Source organism: Eleutherodactylus coqui, chromosome 3, assembly GCF_035609145.1.
Source record: "Eleutherodactylus coqui strain aEleCoq1 chromosome 3, aEleCoq1.hap1, whole genome shotgun sequence".
Lineage (NCBI taxonomy): Eukaryota > Metazoa > Chordata > Amphibia > Anura > Eleutherodactylidae > Eleutherodactylus > Eleutherodactylus coqui.
The window spans coordinates 205,537,937-205,562,055 of NC_089839.1; the positions used below are offsets into that span (position 1 = coordinate 205,537,937).

The following is a 24,119-nucleotide window of genomic DNA, read 5'->3' on the forward strand; positions in this document are numbered from 1 at the left end:
GTTTCGATCAACACAGTGATCTTTGTCAAGTACAAATACACCCTTAGTTACAGACTATATATAGTGAACCAACAATTAAAATCACAAGAAACAGCTGAACAGTACCTAATCCGCATGTGCTCACGTCCTCCATAGCTCCCGATGCTTCCGGTTTGTCTTCTGTGCAGATGCGCCTGTGCATAATATGGCCGCTATCGCGTGACATTACATGTTTTTTAACACACCTCCTCACCCATCACAATGATGGGGTGCATTAAAAAAACGCTGTACCATGCGTTCAAAAACACAGCTCAAAATTGCAGCAAAAATGCCACGATTTCGAACTGGATTTTCTAAAAAAGCATGTGTATAGGACACTATTTTTTGTTGTACTTTTGAACCGCAGTTAGGAAAAACACACAAAAAAAATGCATGCAGTATTCAAAGACCACAAACTTTTTAAAGAAACTATTAAAAATGCATGTATTTTTGATGCGTTTTTAATTGCGTGTAAAGAGTAAAAGTATATACAAGGAGATGGAGAGAGAGAGATGGAGAGAGAGAGAGAGGGAGAGGGAGAGAGAGATGGAGAGAGAGAGATAGATGGCGAGAGAGGGATAGATAGAGAGAGATAGATGGAGAGAGAGAGAGAGAGATGGAGAGAGAGGTAGATGGAGAGAGAGGTAGATGGAGAGAGAGAGGTAGATGGAGAGATAGATAGACCACAAGCATTTTTAAGAAACCTCCTACACTATTAAAAACCGCATGTGTTTTTGATGCATTTTTAATTGTGTGTAAAGTGTGCAATTATATACAGTATATACAGGGAGATGTATAACTTATACCAGCGATAAACAGATAGATAGATAGAAGAGAGAGAGATAGATAAAAGAGAGAGACAGATAGATGAGAGAGATAGATAGAAGAGAGAGAAATAGATAAAAAAGATATAGAAAAGAGAGCTATAGATAGAACAGAGAGATAGATGGAGAGATAGGAAATAGATGGATAGATAGAAGAGAGATAGATGGGTAGAAGAGAAATAAATAGATAGATAGGAGATAGAGAGAGAAGAGACAGAGAAATAGAAGAGAGAGAGAGAAGCCTGCGGTGTTCAAAGACCACCAACGTTTTTAGGAAACTGCATACACTATTGAAAAACGCATGTCTTTTTGATGCATTTTTAATTGTGTGTAAAATGTGCAATTACATACAGTATATACAGGGAGATGTATAACACCAGCCGTAGATTGATAGATAATGGATGAATAAATAAATAGATAGAAGAGAGATAGATAGATATATAGATAGATAGAAGAGAGATGGAGAGATAGACAGAACAGAGAGAGAGAGAGATAGAAGAGACAGATATATAGAAAAGAGAGAAAAAGATAGAAGAGAGAGGTAGAAGAGAGAAATAGATAGAAAAGATATAGAAAAGACATAGAGATAAAAGAGAGATAGATGGATAGATGGAGATATAGATGTATAGAGAAGAAATAAATAGAGAAATAGATAGGAGATGGAGGGAGAAGATACAGAGAGATAGAAGAAAGAGAGAGAAGCCTGCGGTGTTCAAAGACCAGCAACGTTTTTAAGAAACTGCATGTGTTTTTGATGCATTTTTAATTTTGGATAAAGTGTGCAATTATATACAGGGAGATGTAGAACTTATACCAGCCGTAGATAGATAGATAGATAGATAGATAGATAGGAGAGAGTTAAAGAGATAGATGATGGATGAAAAAATAGATAGAAAATAGATAGATAGAAGAGAGAGATAGATGAGATAGAAGAGAGATAAATAGATGAGAGATAGATAGGAGAGAGAAATAGATAAGAGATAGAAAAGAGAGATATAGATAGTAGAGAGAGATAGAAATGAGAGAGATCAGATAGAAGAGAGAGAGATAGATAGGAGATAAATAGACAGAAGATAGAGAAAAGACAGCAATAGAAGAGAGAGATAGAAGAGAGCGAGAGATGCATGAGGTATTCAAAGACCACAAACGGTTTTAAGAAACTGCATGTGTTTTTGATGCATTTTTAATTGTGTGTAAAGTGTGCAATTATATACAGTATATACAGGGAGATGTATAACTTACACCAGCCATAGATATACAGATATGAGAGAGTTAGAGAGATAGATATATAGATGATGGATGAATAAATACACAGAAGAGAGATAGAGAAATAGATATATAGCTAGAGAGATAGGGGAGAGAGAGATAGATGAGATAGAAGAAAGATAGATGATAGATTAATAGAAAAGAGAGAGATAGGAGAGAGATAGATGAGAGAGAAATAGAAGACAGAGATAGATGGAGAGATAGATAAATCGAGAGAGAGATAGATGAGAGAAAGATAGGAGATCAATAGATAGAAGAAAGAGATAGATAGATGTGTTTTTGATGTATTTTAATTGTGTGTAAAGTGTGCAATTATATACAGTATATACAGGGAGATGTATAACTTATACCAGCCGTAGATAGGTAGATAAATAGATAGAGATGAGAGAGTTAGATAGATAGATGGAAAAATAGATAGGAGATAGATAGAGAGATATATAGGAGAGAGAGAGACACACGAGAGAGAGAGCTAGATGAAATAGAAGAGAGATAGATAGAAGAGAGAGAGAGATGGATATATAGATATACATAGATGGAGATATAGATATACATAGATGGAGAGATAGATAGAAGAGAGAGAAACAGATAGAAGAGAGATAGATACGAGAGATAGATAGATAGACGAGAAAGAGATAGAAAAGAGAGAGAAATAGATGGATATATAGATATACATAGATGGAGAGACAGATAGAAGAGATAGAGAGATCGAAGAAAGATATATAGAGAGATAGGAGATAGAGATAGAGATAGAAGAGAAAGAGAGATGCATGCGGTATTCAAAGATCTCAAGCATTTTTAAGAAACTGCATGTGTTTTTGATGCATTTTTAAATTGTGTGTAAAGTGTGAAATTATATACAGTATATACAGGGAGATGTATAACTTATACCAGCCGTAGATAGATGATGGATGGATAAATAGGTAGACAAGAGCTAGAGAGATAGATAGATTAGATAGAAGAAAATAGATAGGAGAAAGAGATTGATAGTAGAGAGAGAGAGAGAGAGATGGATATATAGATGGAGAGATAAATAGAAGAGATATAGAAGAAAGGGATAGATGGATAGATAGAAGAGAGTTAGAAGGATAGAATAGAAATAAATGGAGAGATAGATAGATGATAGAGATGAGAGAGAGAAGAGACAGAGATAGAAGAGAGAGAGAAGCATGCAGTGTTCAAAGACCACCAACCTTTTTAAGAAACTGCATGTGTTAGATGCTTTTTTAATTTTGTGTAAAGTGTGAAATTATATACAGTATATACAAGGAAATGTATAACTTATACCAGCCATAGATAGATATGAGAGAGTTAGAGAGATAGATAGATGATGGATGGATAAATAGATAGAAAGGAGATAGGAGAGAGAGAGAGAGAGAGATAGAAGAGAGAGAGATGGATAGATAGAAGTGAGAGATAGAAGAGAGAGAAATAGATAGAAAAGAGAGATATAGATAGTAGAGAGAGCGATAGAAGATGGTGATAGATAAAAGAGAGAGATGCATGCGGTATTCAAAGACCACAAACATTTTTTTAAGAAACTGCATGTGTTTTTGTTGCTTTTTAAATTTTGTGTACAGTGTGCAATTGTATACAGTATATACAGGGAGATGTATAACTTATACCAGCAATAGATATGAGAGAGTTAGAGATAAATAGATAGAAAAGAGATAGATGGATGAATAAATAGATAGAAGAGAAATAGATAGATACATAGGAGAGAGAGACAGAGATAGAAGAGAGAGAGATGGATGGATAGATCAAAAGATAGAAGAGAGAGGAGAGAGGGACAGAAGAGAGAGAAGAGAGAAAGAAGAGAGACAGAGATAGAAGAGAGAGAGAGATGGATAGATAGATTAAAAGATAGAAGAGAGAGGAGAGAGGGACAGAAGAGAGAGAAGAGAGAAAGAGAGAGAGAGAGAGGACAGAGAGAGAGAGAGAAGACAGAGAGAGAAGAGAGAGAGAGAGGAGAGAGAAGAGAGAGAGAGAAGAGAAAGAAGAGAAAGAGAATAAAGAGAAGAGAGAGAGAAGAGAGAGATAGAAGAGAGATAGAAGAGAGAGAAGTAGAAAGGCGACAGAAGAGAGAAAGATAGAAGAGAGAGCGATACAAGGGAGAGAGGTAGAAGAGAAATAAATAGATACATAGGAGAGAGAGAGACAGAGATAGAAGAGAGAGAGATGGATAGATAGATCAAAAGATAGAAGAGACAGAGGAGAGAGAGGGACAGAAGAGAGAGAAGAGAGAGAGAGGACAGAGAGAGAGAGAAGACAGAGAGAGAAGAGAGAGAGAGAGGAGAGAGAGAGAAGAGAAAGAGAAGAGAAAGAGAATAAAGAGAAGAGAGAGATAGAAGAGAGATAGAAGAGAGAGAAGTAGAAAGGCGACAGAAGAGAGAAAGATAGAAGAGAGAGCGATACAAGGGAGAGAGGTAGAAGAGAAATAGATAGAAGAGAGATAGTTGGGAGAGATAGAACAGAGTGATAGATAGGAGAGCTAGAGAAGAGAGAGAGACAAGGGAGAGAAATAGAAGACAGAAAGATAGAAAAGAAAGATATAGATAGAATGAGAGATGAGAGATAGTTGGATAGATAGAAGAGAGATAGATAAGAGATAGAGAGAGAAGAGAGATATAGAAGAAAGGGAGATAGAAAATAGATAGACAGGTGGATAGATGGAGAGATAGATGGATAGATGGAGAGATAGATATACAGATAGATGGAGAGATAGATATACAGATAGATGGATAGATAGATAGGAGAGAGAGAGAAGTAGAAGGAAACAGAAAGAAGAGAGAGCAATGCAAGGGAGAGAGGTAGAAGAGAGATAGTTAAATCAAGAGATAGTCGGGAGAGATAAAAGAGAGTGATAGATAGGAGAGAGAGAGAAGAGAGAGATACAAGGGGGAAAGGTAGAAGAGAGAGAGAGAAGATAGAAAGATAGAAGAGAGACAGAAGAGAGAAAGAGGTAGAAAAGAAATACATAGATGGGGAGAGGGATAGAAGGGAGATGGATGGATAGATAGATGGAAGGATAGATAGACGGATGGATAGAAGAGAGAGATAGATGAGAAATAGATATGAGATAGATAGAAGAGAGAAGAAGATAATAGACAGACAGATCCATACATACCCCGGGGCCCGGACCACTTGTCTGGGCGAGGAGAGCAGCAGGGCATGCAGACGCAGTCGCAATACAGCAGCAGGCAGAAGCAGCAGGATGATGAGTCATCATTGATGACATCATCATCTTGCTCCTCTCTGCTTCGGCTTCCTCTCTGGCTGGTCATACTGCCGACAGTGTGACCAGCCGTTAATGCACTAAATGTTCAGTTGTATATGGTGGTGGGCGGCCTCTGAGCCCCCTTGGCAGAGGGATCTGGTCGCCATTGCGACCCTGGCGACCCCTGACAGAACACCAGTGGGTATACTAATAGACCACAGACTGAACATGACTCAATAATGTGATGCAGCAGCAAAAGAGGCCAACACAAGAGAGAGAGAGAGAGAGAGAGAGAAAATGCCCACATACAAAAACGCTCGAGTCTCCAATTGTAGTTAATGGGGTTCGTTACTCGAGTAAAGCTCTCGAATTTTACGAAAAGCTCGACTCGAATAACGAGGACCCGAGCATTTAGGTGCTCACTCACCTCTATAGACCACAATTAAGTCTCCTCTCAGCCTTCTTTTTTGCAAGCTAAACATTCCCAAATCCTTTAACCATTCCTCATAAGACATGATTTACAGACCGCTCACCATCCTGGTAACTCTTCTCTGACCTTGCTCCAATTTGTCGATGTCATTTTTAAAGTGGGGTGCCCAGAACTGGACACAGTATTCCAGATGAGGTCTGACTAAGGGAGAGTAGAGGGTAACAATTACCTCACATGATCTAGACTCAGGCTAACGCCACTGTGAATGGCCCTTACTGCAGCGGGGTTGGTGTTAAGACCGACATATGAATTGTGTTTCAGTTTTTCATTATTTTCAAGATCTCTGCTTGCTGTCAGGGAATTATAACATTCAGGTCCTGATCTAGTCCTACTCACACAGCTAAGGGTTTCATACAATTTATCATGCAGGCAGTGCTCTGTGCAGTATATATAGCAGCAGCCCAACTCATTCTCTTGTCCTGGACTTCACTGAGAGCTCCTTCACATGGGTATATGAGAAATTGCGTGCACCTCAGTGCTACTTTTTTGCGAAACAAGAATGTTTTTTTGCTTGCATATCAGCGTATTTTACTGTGCTCTTTGAACGCGCAGGACATATTTTTTTCTGCATGGGACACCACAATGCTCTGATTTAAATTACTATTTAGCCTAATGAGCTCCAGATGTGTTTTTTTTCTCGCAGAATTGCGCAGCGTATTTCGTATCCCCTTGCACATTGCACACCCCCAATTGACTTCTATGTGGAACTTTGGTGAGCAAATGCTGAGCTTTACTTCTTGCATAAATACGCCTTTGCGAAGGAGCCCTGATACACTGTAACAAACTACAGAGAAGGACTAAGGCCTCATGTCCACGGGGAAAATCAGGCCCGCTACGGATTCTCCATGGAGAATCTGTAGCGGGTCCCTCCTGCCCCGCGGACATGAGCGCTGAAAAATAAGAATAAATTCACCTGCAGCGGTCCGTGCGTGTCTTCCTTCCGTCGCGGCCGGATCTTCTTTCTTCGGCCCGGCGGATGAGCTCGGCATGGGGAGGAGGCGGGCACATCCGCCGGGCCGAAGAAAGAAGTTTCCGTCTGCGAAGGAAGGAAGACCTGCATTGCCCGGAGCAGGTGAGTTTAATTCAGGTGCGGGTCTCCTGCGGATCCGGACGGCTTCCGGGAGACCTGCACCTGAATGGAGCATGTCCGGATTTTTTCCTGTACGCGGGACCCGTGCCTACAGGGAAAAATGACATCCGCAGGTATTTAACTACCTGCGCGTGTCTAATGCATCCCTATGGGGCGCGGATCCGCGTGCAGGAATAACGCTGCGGATTTAAAATCCGAATTTGCCTGTGGACATGAGGCCTAAGGCTTCTTTCACACGGGCTACAAATTCTCGCTACAAAATCATCACTACAAAACGCATGTAAGTGAAGCCCATGGTTTCCAATGGGTTCTTTCACATGAGATGTTTTGTAGCCTGAAAGAACCCATAGGAAACCACGGACTTCACATGCATGTGTTTTGAAGCGATGATTTTGTAGCCCATGTGAAAGAGGCCTGAGGCTGGTTTCACATCCGTGCTTGGGGGTCCCAATTCCCTGCTCCTTTTGGGGAGCAGTAAAGGGGAAACTCCTGGCCAAATTGGTCTTATGATTGAACCAAACAGCGCTGAATGGACTCCATTCACTATAATGGGGTCCATTCAGTTTTCCCTCCGCTGTCTGGTATTGTACCATGCATGCAGCACTATTTCTTCCAGTATTTTGTTTCGGATCTGCAACAGAATCTCTGAACAGAGGTTCCAGCGCAGATGTGAACACGGTACTAAGGTCAGTAAACCTTCAGAACTGAGACATACTGTATTAGGGCACACTCACATGTGAGAAACTCGGACTGATATCGCACTTATAAAATTATGATATTCGCTGCAGTTTGTAACAAAAACGCATTACTGAACATGCTATTTTCACGCATGTTTTTCACACAATTGAAAATCGCATGTATTTTCAATAGGAAAAATTAAATAGTCCATCACATTTGCATGAAACTCGCATATTTATCTGAGTGCAAGGCGAGGAAGATGCAATCTTTCTTTTTTCACTCATTGGAAACAATAGGCAAGATTTCTGGGGACTCGCAGAAAATTCGCAGTATGTTCTATTTATCTCGAAGCATCACTGTGAGATAAAAATTACACATGGCTTGTGTGAATGCATTCTTAAGGGATCAAATGAACGAGCGATAATCATTGCACCTAAATGCACTATTTGTCTACACTTCGCTGGTTGCTCCCTTTCAACCAACATGAAAATCATTGCTGGATCGCTGACTTCTCGCTGAGTGTAAACGCTCCCCACTCAGTACTTCACATCGAATGTGAAGCCAGCAGTGATCTCTAAACGCTCTGCACGAGTGCTAACAACCTAGCGGGATAGTCAGTGCTTGTGTAGTCGTTTAGACCACTGCCGTCCCGTCTATGATCAAGATGAGTTTTAAACCTCTGGAGGTAAACAATAATGTTCCTATTCACTGACAGCAGGCAGAGGGGAGGTTTATCTAATGACATAATTCATTTAACATGGGATGATTGATCCTAAAAATGGTTGAATTTGACAGACTTGTCTTTCTTTAACCTAATTATATAATTATGAGAGCAAGCAGAGGTCTTGAAAGTGATAAGAAGCTGCACGTTGTGATGGTAGGACTAACTGGAAATGGTTTAATTCGAAAACAGGGTTAACTAAGCAACCCACCCTGCTGCAAGCCTTCTGTACACGACTACTGGGCATGAGTTGGCAGAGTTGGGATGCGCTGCAGCCCTCTGCAAACACAAGATGCTAATTTCACCCTTTTGTTGGTTTTGCCTTCGGTCTGTTTTTGGAGAATGTGATTCTGTGACATTTGTTTTGTAGAGCAGGGCGGATGATCTCAATGAAGAGGAGCAGCTGCATCTCCAGCCCAGTCTGCTCCACCTGTGCCTGTGACAGGGGTGCTGTGCTTCCTTACCTGGGACTGCTCGGTGCTCAGGATCGTGTCTTCTCTAATAATATAGCCTTCCGCTGTACTGGAGCTGTGACAGTGATATAGCAGGTGCAGCGGCAGATACATTTATGAAAACGTAAAACGCTGAGTGAGCGTCGTCTCTGTGACACAACTCTGCAGAGCACAAAGTGCACAACTACATTACACTGTGAGAAGTGGAGTCACCACCACTGATGAGATTCCTCTGTGTACTTGATGGAACAAGACAAAAAGTCATCCGAGTCCATCTTCATTCCCATCATCTGTGTAATCTGCAGAACATGCAGTGGGAAATGTATCATACAAGTAGTAGTTATATATACCCCCATATACCGAGACCAGCTAAACATCAGCCCCCCATACACGAAGGCCACCAATACACCAACCTCCACAGACCTAGGAAACCCATGCAACAACTTCCATAGACCAATGAAACCCATAAACCAACCTCAATAGACCTTTAGCCTTTGGATAAGTGGCCTCACATTTAATTCTAGAACACTTTGGTATACAGAGGAGTTCATGGCCGACGCAATGACTGTACGATGCTCAGGTCCTATGGCTGCAAAGCAAGTCCACATCCTCACCCCTCCACCACCATCCCTGACAGTTGGTCTTGGTGCTTATATGCTATGTTTTGGTTTTACCAAGTGTAGTGCAATGGGCGACAAGAGGGAAGAGGCACGCACTCTCTAAACTGTTTCTAAAATGTGGCACGCTCTTTGTAATCTTATGCACCATTGAAGGTATACAACAGGATCTCGACGACTAATGGAATTAGGTGATCGTGACGCCAGTGCCTGGATTAAGAGCGCTTATAGCGAAATAAGACTAACACACGTATGTAGGTAAACGACAGGCACCCCATTTACTTTCAGGCTTCTGGTTGTCTGCATTATTCTGATGCACTAGAAATTGCATATACAACTTGCACATATACTGTTTAACACTTTATACACGAGCTTTGAGGGGGCAGCACCTGAGCTAATGAAGAGCTATATAGGAAGACCTGACAAGAAAATACCCTTTATAAACCCCACTAACAGTTTTGCCATTCCTGAAACACTGTGTTTTAGTGGTCTTTAGTACTCACAAACTTTTATGCTGCTAAACTCCCTCCCACCTCCGTTCTCCTGCCGCTGTTATTGGCTCCCGTAGGTGTCCTGGCCGGAAAGATAGCTCCAGGACTATCTTTTCGGCCCAGCATGAAAGCGACCGGCGCTATATTGGCCCGGCCGGGTGCTTTCATACCACAGGAATACGGCCATGTGATCTGAGGCATTGGAATGCAATGCATCAGATCGTAGTGTATATCGGCTGGTAGTGAAAACGGCAGCCAATAAACGCTCATGTGAAAGAGCTCTTGGGCTGGATTCACAAGATCGTAAGCGTTTTTACATTCGCCTGTATGTGCCCTAAAATCACATGAATGAAGAATCACCGCAATCAAGTTCCGATCTTTAGGGCTCTTTCAGACAGGCGTGAAAACCCGGCTGATATATGCTGTCCCTCTTTGCAAGGGGAGGTGGCGGGCCTGGCCCAGAGCTAGTGCACTGATCTCCCGCCCCTCACTACTGCTTGCAATTGGAGGGCGAGGTGGAGGCGGAGCTAAGTTCAGCCAGTCCCGCCCCCTCCCATTGCAAGCAGCGGCGAGGGGTGAGGAGAGGGCAGAGGGGGGGGGGGGGGTGGAGGGGAGGTCAATGCACTAGCTCCCGGCCAGGCCCGCCTCCTCCACTTGCAGAGAAGGACAGTGTATATCGGCCGGGCATGAAAACCTGGCCGATATATGCCTGTCTGAATAAGCACTTAGCCTCATATTTTCTGCCATTCACACGAGAGTCTGCTGCGTATCGGCAAACAAAATGCAGCAGCGCGGAAATTCATCGATCAGCAGAAATCCTTTGGAATGATTATTAGGCCTCGTTCACAAGGGAGACAAAGTCGCACGATTTTGTAGCGTTGCTACAATGCTACAAATCACATGTATGAGAAGCCCATGCTTTCCTATGTGTTAATTCACACACGTGATATTTTGTAGCATGCAACAACCTGGCACAAAAACCTTGTGGGTCCGGCGATATGCCTCTATTTCCCCATGGAGCCTTCCTCTGTGTTGCATTGCATCGCACGAAAACACGGTTGTCGTGCGGTGCGATGCAACTTTGACAGTAGGAAATCCTACTGTCAAGGCCTAAACTAAGCTCTAGCTGCAGGGAAAAAATAGACAATACACATATAACACCTTAGACACGCTGTCACCCCGGCCGCATCTTCTCCCCGGGTCCACTCATCTTCTTGTTTTGTTCTGACCGGGGATTGAAAAATCCCCGCCTTCTGGAAGCGCTGGCTGTGATTGGCTGACGCTTAGCAAATCACAGCCAGCACTCGATAAATGGCTGTGATGTGGCCGGGCTGACAGCGCGCCTAAGATGATGTATGTGTATTTTTATTTTCTCTTCTTCATCTACAGCTTATTTTAGGGGTAGGGCTTATATTTCAAGCCTCCCCCGAAAATCCTCGCATGTGATGCTACAAAGTTGTGCTCTCCCTATACTTTTTTTCCCCACTTCTAAAGAAGTCTATGGAAGCTTTCTGCATATAAAATTGGCAACGGTTGCTGATTTTTTTTAATGCGCCCAAAAATCATTAATCTGGATGAATGTATTGGATTCAAATGGTCGTAGTTTTTGGGTAATTTTTTTGACGTGGCTAAATAGCTGTCTATATACCGTCATGTGAATAAGGCCTAAGGGTGTACTTAATTTTGGCATGGTTTTTGTTAAATAAATAATGACGTGGTATAATTTCTCATGTGTTGTTGTTCCTCTGAGGCTTCTTTCCCACCAGCGCATATCGGACGTCCGTTTTCACGGCCAGCCAATATACGCTATGTTAGGTGTGAAAAACCTGGTAAACGGGCGCACAAATCAAACGTTTGTGCACCCATTCATATGGCATGGTGAGGCCGAAGCCGACCTCACCAGGCCATCTCCCATTTCCTCTCCCTCCTCATCACAGGCTTACCTGTCTTCCTCTTAGCTCGGTCCGTGCAATGGGAGGGGGCGGGATGGGGGCAGAGCTAAGCGCCGGTCAGCCCCGCTTCCTCCCATTGATGGCTGGCGCTTAGCTTCGCACACGTCCTGCCCCTTGTCCATAGCCATCAATGGGAGGAGGCGGGGCGGATCAGGGCTTAGCCCCGCCCCACCCACCCCTCCCATTGCAGAGACGGAGCGGGGAGGAGAGATAAGCCTGCACGGGGAAGGGGAGGAGAACAGAGGGAGGTAGTTTAGCAGCCACGCTGCTAAACTCCCTCCCACCTATGGCTGCTGTCATGGGCTCTCATAGGAGCCCATATAGCGGCCGATGTATTCCAGCCCAAAAGATAGTTCCCGGACTATCTTTTGGGCCCAACGTAAAAACGCCTATATTGGGCTGGCCGGAAGCTTTTACTTCTCAGGAATATGGCCATGTGATCTGATGCATTGGAATCCAATGCATCAGATCACAGCATATATCAGCCGGCTGATATACGCTCATGGGAAAGAAGCTTTACACTGAGAATCACTCACTTCTCGTTCACTTCTTCATCGACGCTTCACATTCCATGCAAAACACTAGGCGGGGAGTGTTTAGAAGTGAGTGAACCAGCAATGATTTTTATGCTGGTTGAAATGGAGCAACAACCGAGAAAGTAAACGAATAGTGGCCGAATGCTTTGCATTTAGATGTATCAATTATTGCGCATTTTCGTTCTTTTGAACGAATTTTGCGCAAGAACAGGCTGAACTATGGACGTTGCCGAACAGGCTGAACTAGATGGACAAGCTGAAAACAGGATAACAGGCTCAACTAGACGGACATTGTCTTTATTCGGCCTAACATACTATGTAAGAATCTGTACTTGTAAATAGCCCTTTAGGACTCTTTCACACGAGCGTATGCATTTTTATGGTAAACAGTACGCACTGTAAAATCGCATGAAGAATAGCCGTGATCAAGTCCTGATCTGTAGCAGCATATTTTCTGCTGTTCACACAGGCGGCTGTGGCGTATCGGCAAAAAAATACGCTGCAGCGCGGAAATCCCTCAATCGGCAGAAACCCTCAGAATGACTACTAATACTTAAATTGAGCCAGCTGTCTTTTTCTCCCCAGCGTTGGACGCAGCTAAACTCCCCCCCCCTCCTTTTTCCCCCAACTTCCATAGGAGTCTATGGGAGCTTCCAGTGTATCTTAGCCAAAGATAGAGCAAGACGTATCTTTGGACGCAGCATATAAAATCGTCGTCCGAAAACGGGCATCAATCTGCTATTATAGCCCAAACAGCGCTCGTGTGAATGAGGCCTAAGCCATCAATAGTAAGTACCTGGAATACTCCTTTAATATTACAGAGATCCTCAAGTAATCAGAAAATGCTATTCAACCTAACCGGACCAATGTGAAAAGTAATTAAACTGCTCTTCCACAAACACCGTTAACACTCATGTAATAGCACTAATTGCTGGGCTGCACTTGCACTGGCAGTCACTAGCATGCGTGTAATAACCGCCTAAATCAACCAATTAACCGGATTCAGATTCAATTGCCAATTAGGTTTGCGAGCCGCCCCCGGGCTAATTACTGCCGGACCTGCTGAATCTACACGACTCTTACATAGAACCTGTCTGGAGATGTGAAGCCAGCTTGAAGGTCTCAAAGAACAGCACATGATGCCACGTCCCAAAGAGACAAACTCACTGACATCTGCCAGCATGGAAAAGGTTACAAAACCATTATAAGGGCGAGCACCCACTGGCGTTTTTTTACCTGCGTTTTGCGTTTTTCCTGCACAGGCATAGAGATAACATGTTTTCCTGTCCACTGGCGTTTTTTTTGCGTTGCGTTTGCGTTTTTAACATAGGAACTGTCAGTTGCATATGTGTCCTTATTTTTCTCCATGGAAATTAATGGAAAAGCCGCGAAAACGCCGCGAAAAACGCCGCGAAAAACGCGCAGAAAAATCGCGGGAAACGCCAGTGGGTGCTCGCCCTAAGGCTTTGGGACTCCAGCAAGGAGAGCCATTATCCACAGATGGAGGAAACATGAAACAGAGGTGAACCCTTCTAAGGGCAGCTGGCCTACTGAAATGTTACCAATGGCACATCGACAACTCATCAAAAAGGTTACAAAAGGACCAACGTGAACACCTAAATAATTGCTGTCCGCACTTGTCGTAACACTAACATACATGATTGTAAAGTAAGAAAGACGCTGGGCAAAAATGGTGTAAACCACTGCTGACCAAAAAGAGCACAAAGGCTCATCTTGCCAAATGACATCTAGAAAGCCTCCGACTTTTACTATATTCTCTGGACTGATGATGGAACTTTCTTGAAGATATGGACTCCATTACATCTGTCACACTCCATAATAAGTACATGGTGGCAGTCGTGTGATGGGCAAGACATGGACAATTTGTCATCATTGATGGAACCATGAACTCTGCTCTCTGCCCTGTAGAAGAACACCCACCCATCCATTACATGCCTGAGGCTCAGATGCAGTTGGGTTTTGCAGCAGGAAACCGATACAAAGCAATAACCAGATCCACCTCTGAATGGTGCAAAAAAGACAAACTGAAGGTTTTAATTTGGGCAAGTCACATTTCTGACTTTCATTAAGATGCTGTAATAAAACCTTACAGGAGCCGATTATGCTGTAAAACATCCAATGTGGCTGAATTACAACAATTCTGCAAAGAAGAGTGTGCCAAAATTCCTCAACAACGATGTGAAAAACTAATCAAATTTAACACAAACATTTGATTGCAGTTGTGACTGTCAAAGGGGGAACAACCAACAACATTCTTTGTCAAAAACAATCACTTCCCTCCTATAGAAGGAGTTGTCATTTTGCTACAAAAGTGGGTATGCAGTTCCATCTCAGGGTGCGGGCAGACGAGCGCATAAACGGCGCGTTTTTGCGACCAAACGTATATACGTGACCATCTGAGGCAATGGTTTCGAATGTATTCATTCACATGGGCGATTTTACGGCGCGTAAAAACGGCAATTCGAAAAAAAACGGAACATATGCGACCGAAATACGCGCCAACGCATATTCGATCGCCGAAAAGACCGTTTGCAAAGTAGGAACAAACGAAAATACGCTTTCTAGCTCTGGTCGTGATCGGTGAAAAACGATCGCTCGGGCGATTATACGTTGCGCTCGTGCGAACGTAAATACGCCTACGCACATCTGCCCACACCCTCAGGCTGATATACAAATGATTAGAGTTCTGGTGATTAGATGATCGGTCTTGAACCTGAGGCCCTAAAAGTGGTTCCCCCCTTGGCCTATAAAAGGCTCTCGGAGGCCCCTTGTGTGTAGTGACCTCTTCTTCTGCTTGTGTAGAGCTTGTTGACCTCTAGAGGCCTCTACGATGCAGAGAAGAGATGTCACCCCGTTACCAGAGCCTGAGAGGGGTGCATTTTTGGGTGAGAAGCTGGATGATCATATCGATGAATTGCCTCCAGCTGGGCCGTTTTGACCAGACTGTTAGGAGGTGTTGGGACCAGTGGATGCGAAAGGACACACAAGGCGATCGCGTTAAGGATGCCCTCAACAGACCACCAGTAGAGAGGATCATCTGATCATCCGACAAGTATGAGCAGCTCCAACTGTTTTGTTGTCCGCCATCCAGAGACAGGTGGCACCATTGTTACACCCCATGTGTCTGTCAGAACCATTTCCAGGCGCTTGGCTGAAGGACATTTGGTCTCACAGCGCCCATTACATATACTGCCTTTGACCTTCACCATCATCTCTGTTTGCATTGCTGTCATGAACGATGAACCTGGATGCTACAGAGTGGAACTGAGTTGTCTTCCGTGATGAATCCAAGTTTAGTTTACGCACTGACATTGGTCGTGTCCGTGTCTGGAGACCTTGGGGTGAGCGCCGCAATCCTGCCTTTGCTGTGGAGCCGCATATTGCCCCCTGCTGGTGTGATAGTCTGGGGGACATCGCATACGACAGTCGGTCACCCCTAGTAGCGGTACGAGGGACAATGACAGCTCAGCGATCTGTTCAGGACATCCTGCAGCCACATGTGTTCCTCTCCTGTCGGCTTCCTAGAGGCATTTGCCAGCAGGATAATGCTCGGCCGCACACACAAGGGGGTCACAGGAATGTCTCCACAACATTGTCAAACTTCCGTGGCTGCCCGGTCACCATACTTATCACCAATAGAACATGTATGGGACCATTTGGGATGCCAACTCCGACAGCTTACGAGTTTGCACGATCTAGAGGCTCAGTTACAGCAAATGTGGAGTGATATACCACAGGATACCATACGGAACCTTTATGTCTCCATGCCCGCCTGTATCTTGTATCTTGATACTTCTTGTATCCAAGCTAGATACAAGAAGTATCAAGGGCACTAGAGCCTCCATGCCCATTCGTATCACATCTTGTATCCAAGCTAGAGACAGCCCAACAGGGTACTAGAACCTCTGTGCCTGTCCGTATCACATCTTGTAGGCTTATTCAGACAGGCGTACACTTTCATCCAAAGTTTTGGCTGAACAACTGTTAATAACCATTTGTTTGTTATCCAAATATTGTGAAAATACCACTGATTTCCCAGACACAAAAAAACGAAAAAAATTCATGTTGCCTCACCATAAGGGCTTATTCAGACAGGCATACATCGGTTGGGTTTTCACGCCCGGACGATATACGCTCTCTCTCTGCAAGGGGAGGAGGCGGGCCTATCTGGGAGCTAGTGCACTGAGCTCTGCCCCCTCTCCGCCCTCACCACTGTTTGCAATGGGAGGGGGCGGGGTGGGTGTAACTTAGCCCTGCCCCTGTCCCGGCCCTCCCATTACACGCAATCGACTCAGCATCTCACCTAGGGTCAGGACGTGGCTAACTGCACCATACAGGACTGGTAACATGTGGTGTGGTCTGATAAGTCACTGTACCAATTGTTTTGGGCTGATGGCAGAGTCCTTGAGTGGAGCAAACCCTATGAAGTCATGGACCCCAGCTGTCAACCAGGCGCTGTGCAGGCTGGTGGTGGCTCCATACTGGTGTGGGGTGTGTTCTAATGACATGGGTTGGGTCCACTAGTCTGCATAAATGCTTCACTGTCTGGTGCCCACTACGTTTCACTGCTTGGTGACCATAGCCTCATAGACTTCATATTCTCCTGCAATGATGGCATATTCTAGCAGGATAATGTATCATGTCATCCGGCTCAGGCTTCATTCACACGGGTGTGACGAATTTCGGCCGGCTGTGTCATGGCCACAGCATGGCCAAAAATCACATGAACAAGAGGCAGCCGTGACCAAGTAATGGCTGCAAATCCCCTTTGAACATCCGTTCAGAAGACCGAGGCTGATATACGCTGCTAAACTCCCTCCCATCTCCCTTCTCCGGCAGCTCTCATAGGCTCGCATAGTAGTCTATGGCAGCGTCTGCCGTATTCTGGCTGAAGATAATTCCAGAACTATCTTTTCGGGTCGGCGTAAAAATGTTCATCCGGAATGAACACCATATGTGCTATCGTAGTGTCCCAGAACAACATCCTGGTCCCCTCCATAAATGTCATACATGTTCTGTCTCATGTGGATGCACTGTGCAAAACTACTTCCTAGAAAACAGGTACCCGTTCACACTACAGCCATCTTTTTCCTGTGTGGCCGTCCGCCATTAGGATCACCACACAGAGGTACATAATTGTGACACCCACGCGGATGGTGTGCGGGGTGCATCTAGACTAAGCCTTTCTTCAACAATTGTCTGCCAGAGTGTATGTGGAGTGACCCCTACCTTTTACCTCCTCCGGAGTATACCCAATTTCCAGGATCGGTAACATATAGATAACATAGACTATAGGGCCGTATCATTCCTGTGTTTCCTCCCAACCTCTGAGCTTCTGCCTGTAATTTTATGCAAGTGAATGATACCTGTAACTGCCTGTTATTTCAACTTTATCCTTAAGTAAAGTTTTACTGGGGCTCAACCATTCCTGAGGACCCGAGATACGACACATACGTCTCTGTGTTTATTACTCTGCTGCATAGAATAACGGTGTGTGGGAACAGTGGCATCACAATGTGATACAGGATTTCCCCATTTAATCGATTACTAGCTGCCCGCCCCCCTCTCCCTGCCGGTTGCACTATCTTTGCAGGCAGGCCATTTTTACGCACTGGGAATACGTCCATCTGAACTGATGCATTGAAAACCAATGCAGCAGATGGGTAGCGTATATCGGCCAGCCGTGAAAACGCGGCTGATATACGCTCATGTGAAAGAGCCCTCAGGTTGTTCAAAATTGGTTTGAGGAGCATTCTGGAGAGTTCCTATGATTGGGGCAGCCGGCACGTTCACCCGACATGAGCTCAATCCAGCATTTATGGGATGTTGTGGAGAGATCCTGTACCTACAAATACCCCGGAGCTGTGGGGGCTATCCAGACGTCTCAACATCCCTACAGACATCATCTGTCCACTTGTGGAATCAATACCACGATGAGTTGCAGCACTTCGCCGTGCTAGAGGGGGTCCTGCATGATGTTAGTTCCTGGCCGTCGACTTTTAGCATGTCAGTTTTTGTTAGCTGAATGATCAGAGACATTGACATGTGGCAAATAAGAAAAATAGAAGAAATCCGAACAAATACTTTCTCCCAGCACTGTATGTGGAGGCCAACCAGCAGGTCAGAGGTATAACTTGAAGCTCCTGGGTCCCAATGCAAAACCTGTAACGGGGCCCCCAACTATAATGCTTTATTCATAGTACTAGGCTCCCTATATGGAGAAGAGAGGCCTCATGGGCCCCGTAAGGCTCCTGGGCCCGGGTCTGGTGTATGACAGCTCACGCTCCTATCGGACATCCTGGATGTGCCGGTGTGGTATTTTCTGTTACACCTCAACCCACGTCAGAAGAATGGATGATGGGAGTCACTATTCCATAAGCATCATCTAACTATATAGAGACGTTAGGCTCATAACTGGGGGTGTTACGTTTTGGGGATCAGCTCCCAGTTATTTTTGCATATTACAACCCATTATTCCCTCTACAGATGGAGGTACATATCCCCTCAGGTACAAGGACCTGTGGATATCTGCTGTCATTGTGCTTCATAGCAGATTGTCGTGATGCAGCCACAGCAGATAATTCCGTATTAATAGCTCTCGTCTATTCTTATTTAAGAGGGGACCTTGACAGAAACTCTGAGGTGGCCGCATTTGTTGTGCTTGGTTTCCACGGTAACAGGAGCATCCATTGTCACAGTACTTTGTGCGGGTGTCTCCATAGAGACAGCAGACAGTGCTAATAACCCACTATATATGATGCGGAGATGCTGGAGGCTTCATCTTAATGCTGTTAAATATGTACGGACAGGGAAGTGTAGCGCATCGCAAAAGCAGGAATGGCGTCACACCAGGGTGTGCGATTGGTGCCAGAAGACAGGGAGACATGGCGCCAGGCAATGACCTCTGTATTATCTGTGGCCATTTGTGGGCAACAAGTTCTGGGTGACAACCACTATTGGCTGCCATCACAATCCTAATGACATGTTAATCTACATTGCTGTGCAGATCTGTAGAAAGCTGGGTGGCAAATTCAGCCACTACGGAGACTGCAAGACACTGAACACTGAGCTTGCCAAAAATACAGTATGGATGGACACCAAGGTAGTGCAGTAGGGGTATCTGAAGGAGTACAGGCTAAGATAGGGCTATGTGCACACTTACATTAAAAAAATTCATCCATGTTATGTCCACAAAAACTGGACATTTTTCCATTAGTGTGCAGTTTCCGTATTCGGTTTCTGTGCCCAATTTTTGGCTTCCGTATGCCATCTGTTAATCATGCCTGCAAAAAAAAACCTGAAACAAGCCCAATTCTTTTTTTTCAGCATCTTTTTAAAAAACGGACAGGCGACGGATGGCATCTGCGTGCTATCTCTTTTTTTTTTTCTATCCCTATCGACTTGAATGGGCTATTCTCATCCATAAGGGCTTAAACATATGGACGTGTTTTTCTCCCCTTAGGGCGCCCACCCACTGGCGATTTTTTTTCCCTGCGAAATTCGCAGCATTTTTTTCTCTGCAGGGGTCTATGGGACTTGTAATGTTACCGCGAAATCGCGATTTTGCGCGATTTTAACATTACAAGTCCCATAGACCCCTGCAGAGAAAAAAATGCTGCGAATTTCGCAGGGAAAAAAAATCGCCAGTGGGTGGGCGCCCTTATACAGACGTATAATGGGACAAAATGAAACCACTGATTTCAATAGAAATCCAATGGTTTCATTTCCACTGTGGGGATTTCTCGGTCGTGAATATTACGGCTGAGAAAAGATAGGACCTGCCCTATCTTCCCCATATGTAGTGAATACATTGTGCGGGGAAAATCGGGCGGCACCTATCTTCCCGCTGTTATTTTCAAACTCCTGCACTCTGGCATAGAGTTTGAACTGTCGTTGAGGGTGAAAATTTTTTTCTCGTTTACGTGCAAGTACGCTCCGTACTACCGAGCGTAGTTGCGCTCACAGCAGTGTGTTTTCGCCCAACTCAGATCCGAATAGTGCATGTGTAGTCCGTGTGAGAGTGAAAAAACGCTGCGGTGTGTGTTGCAAAACTGAATAATATGTGTCCGTATGCTGCCCATGTGAAGTCCATGCTTTAATAGTTCCCCAAATGGACGAAAAATATGCCGGAGGCCTGAGCCGGTTATAGAATATTAAATTATTTCCCCCGAGGACAATGCAGGAGCTGGACAGTATTACACATGAAACTGCAGGCTGTCTGATAGTGATGATGGTCCTTATCCAGGCGGCACGTTGTAAGGAGCAGGGATCTAGCTCAGGATGACACTAAGGAGCTAGGTGTCCACATCAATGATCTTCTGATGAAGGGATACTGGGGGGCACCAGCTGTCTCTATTGCCTGACAATATGGGGGTGTTTTTTATGTTCATTTTCAGGGTGGTCATATTCAGTGTGACTTTACAGTGCAGCCGGTTCATTATCTGCTCCCTCAGGGACCTGTCATGTTGCAGTAATTCTTGGTGGCTGTCAGCTCACATGGGGAAAATGCACAGAATCCTGAGCTCATTGAGCAGCCGAGACAAGTCCTGCGTATGAGAAAGCCCTAACGATCAGCACCATAGCTGAGCCCTGAATCCCACTACCAGAGTTCAGGCTCAGATCAGGTTTTCGTTTTTCTGCTGTGTTATGAGAACAGAAAAAAGGAATCCCTGTCCGAATAGATCCTTCGTATGATGGAATCGAACAGTGTCAGACAGACCCCATTGACTAGAAGTGTGCTGAACTATTTCATTTGGGAATTTAGAACACATCTGCACTGGAGGATCCAAACTGTACCTCTGGGACAGATGTGAACAGAACCTTACAGAGATTAACATGTCCTGAATGAGTACCTTAACCCGAAGATGTAACCTTGAACACTATGACCAGCACCCCTATTTTCTGCCCACCTGCCAGTCTCTCTCCAGCAACCCGCTTCTCTTCCATACTATCTATTCAGCAATCCGCCTCTCTCCCCTACTATCTATCCAACAACCCGCCTCTCTCCAGCAACAATACACTCTGTTCACTCTCTCTCCAGCAACCCTACTCTCTATCCACCCTCCAGCCTCTCTACTCTCTGTCCACTCCCAGTCTGTCTCCAGCACCCCTACTCTCTGTCCACCCCCAGTCTGTTTCCAGCACCCCTACTCTCTGTCTACTCCCCACCTCTCTCCATCAAGCGTACTCTCTGTTCACCCCCAGTCTCTCTCCAGCAATCCTACTCTCTGTCCACCCCCAGTCTCTCTCCTGCAATCCTACTCTCTGTCCACCCCCAGTCTGTCTCCAGCACCACTACTCTCTGTCCACCCCAGCCTCTCTACAGCAACCCTACTCTCTGTCCACCCCCAGCCTCTCTCCAGTACCCCTACTCTCTGTCCACCCCTTGTCTCTCCAGCAATCCTACTCTCTGTCCACCCCCAGTCTCTCTCCAGCAATCTTACTCTCTGTCCACCCCCAGTCTCTCTCCAACAATCCTACTCTCTGTCCACCCCCAGTCTCTCTCCAGCACCCCTACTCTCTGTTCACCCTCAGTCTGTTTCCAGCACCCCTACTCTCTGTCCAACCCCCACCTCTCTCCAGCAAGCGTACTCTCTGTCCACTCCCAGTCTCTCTCCTGCAATCCTACTCTCTGTCCACCCCAAGTCTGTCTCCAGCACCACTACTCTCTGTCCACTCCAGCCTCTCTACAGCACCCCTACTCTCTGTCCACCCCCAGCCTCTCTCCAGTACCCCTACTCTCTGTCCACCCCTTGTCTCTCCAGCAATCCTGCTCTCTGTCCCCCAGTCTCTCTCCAGCAATCCTACTCTCTGTCCACCCCCAGTATGTCTCCAGCACCCTTACTCTCTGTCAGCCCCCAGCCTCTCTCCAGCAATCCTACTCTGTCCACTCCCAGTCTCTCTCCAGCAATCCTACTCTCTGTCCACCCCCCGCCTCTCTCCAGCAACCCTACTCTTTGTACACCCCCAGTCTGTCTCCAGCAAACCTATTCTCTGTCCACCCCCAGCCTCTCTCCAGTACCCCTACTCTCTGTCCACCCCCAGCCTCTCTCCAGCAATCCTACTATCCTTCTGTCTGTCCACCCCACAGCCTCTCTCCAGCACCCCTACTCTCTATCCACCCCCAGACTCTCTCCAACAATCCTACTCCCTGTCCACCCCTAGCCTCTCTCCAGCAATCCTACTCTCTGTCCACCCCTAGTCTCTCACCAGCAGCCCTTCTCTCTGTCCACCTCTTATCCTCTCTCCAGCAACCCTACTCTTTGTGCACCCTTCAGTCTCTCTCCAGCACCCCACTCTCTGTTCACCCTGCAGCCTCTCTCCAGCAATCCTACATTCTGTTTACTCCAGCCTCTCTACTCTGTTCACCCACAGTCTCTCTCTCCAGCACCTCTACTCTCTGCCCCCCATCCAGCATCTCTAATCTCTAGCTAGCCCCTAGCCTTTCTTCAGCAACCCTATTCTCTATCCACCCCTCAGTCTCTCTCCAGCAACCCTACTCTTGGTGCACACCCCAGTCTCCCTCCAGCACCTCTACTCTCTGACCACCCCACAGCCTTTCTCCAGCAATCCTACTCTTTTCCCCCCACCAGTCTTTCTCCAGCACCCCTACTCTATGTCCACCTCTCAGTCTCTCACTCGCACCCTTACTCTCTGTCCATCCAATTTTCTGTCCAAGAGCTCCACCCTCTGCATTGCACCTCTACACCCTGCCCTGTACTGCCTCCTTAGCACCCCTACTGTACGCATTGCATCTTCAATATCTGTCTGCACCGCAAAACTTTGTTCTTACGTTTTTTTTCAATATTACTGAACCTAAAATACTGACATAACCACCACCAGCCTCAAAACTATAACCCCCATCATCACTACAACCACCACCAGCCTCAAAACTATAACCCCCATCATCACTACAACCACCACCAACCTCATCATTATAACCCCCATCATCACTACAACCACCACCAGCCTCAAAACTATAACCCCCATCATCACTACAACCACCACCAGCCTCAAAACTATAACCCCCATCATCACTACAACCACCACCAACCTCATCACTATAACCCCCATCATCACTACAACCACCACCAACCTCAAAACTATAACCCCCATCATCACTACAACCACCACCAACCTCAAAACTATAACCCCCATCATCACTACAACCACCACCAACCTCAAAACTATAACCCCCATCATCACTACAACCACCACCAACCTAATCACTATAACCCCCATCATCACTACAACCACCACCAGCCTCAACACTATAACCCCCATCATCACTACAACCACTGCCAACCTCATCATTCTAACCCCCATCATCACTACCGGCCTCATCACTATTACCCCCATTATCACTAAAACCACCACCGACCTCATCATTCTAACCCCCACCATCACTATAAACCCCATTATCACTAAATCCACCACTAGCCTCATCACTATAACCCCTATCATCACTACAATCACCCCCAGCTTTCTAACTTTAAGCCCCATCATCAGTACAACCACCACCAGCCTCATCACTATAACCTCCATCGACCTCATTACTATAACCCCCATCTTCCTCACCCCCAGCAGGAGTTGCGGTTTTATATATAGAGCAGGATTTCTATATTGAGCCATAAGTCACCGTGCAGGAGAAGAAGCCGGGGAGGTGCGGAAAGTTTTCTCGTGATGTCATGAGTCCCCCCCCCCCCCCCATGTGTGGGAGGGGCCACATGTCAGTTTGAAGCTGTAAGTT

The 24,119-nt window shown here is 45.4% G+C and overlaps 1 protein-coding gene across 1 annotated transcript in view; it reads left to right on the forward strand.

The window, feature by feature from the left end:
- The window catches only part of LOC136620236 (uncharacterized), a 35,202-nt gene extending 11,206 nt beyond the window's left edge, over positions 1 to 23,996 (forward strand). The window contains exon 2 of the mRNA XM_066594942.1: positions 23,213 to 23,996. Coding sequence (XP_066451039.1) covers positions 23,213 to 23,996 — 784 coding nt within the window. The remainder of the gene's footprint in view (positions 1 to 23,212) is intronic.
- Positions 23,997 to 24,119: the final 123 nt, after the last annotated feature.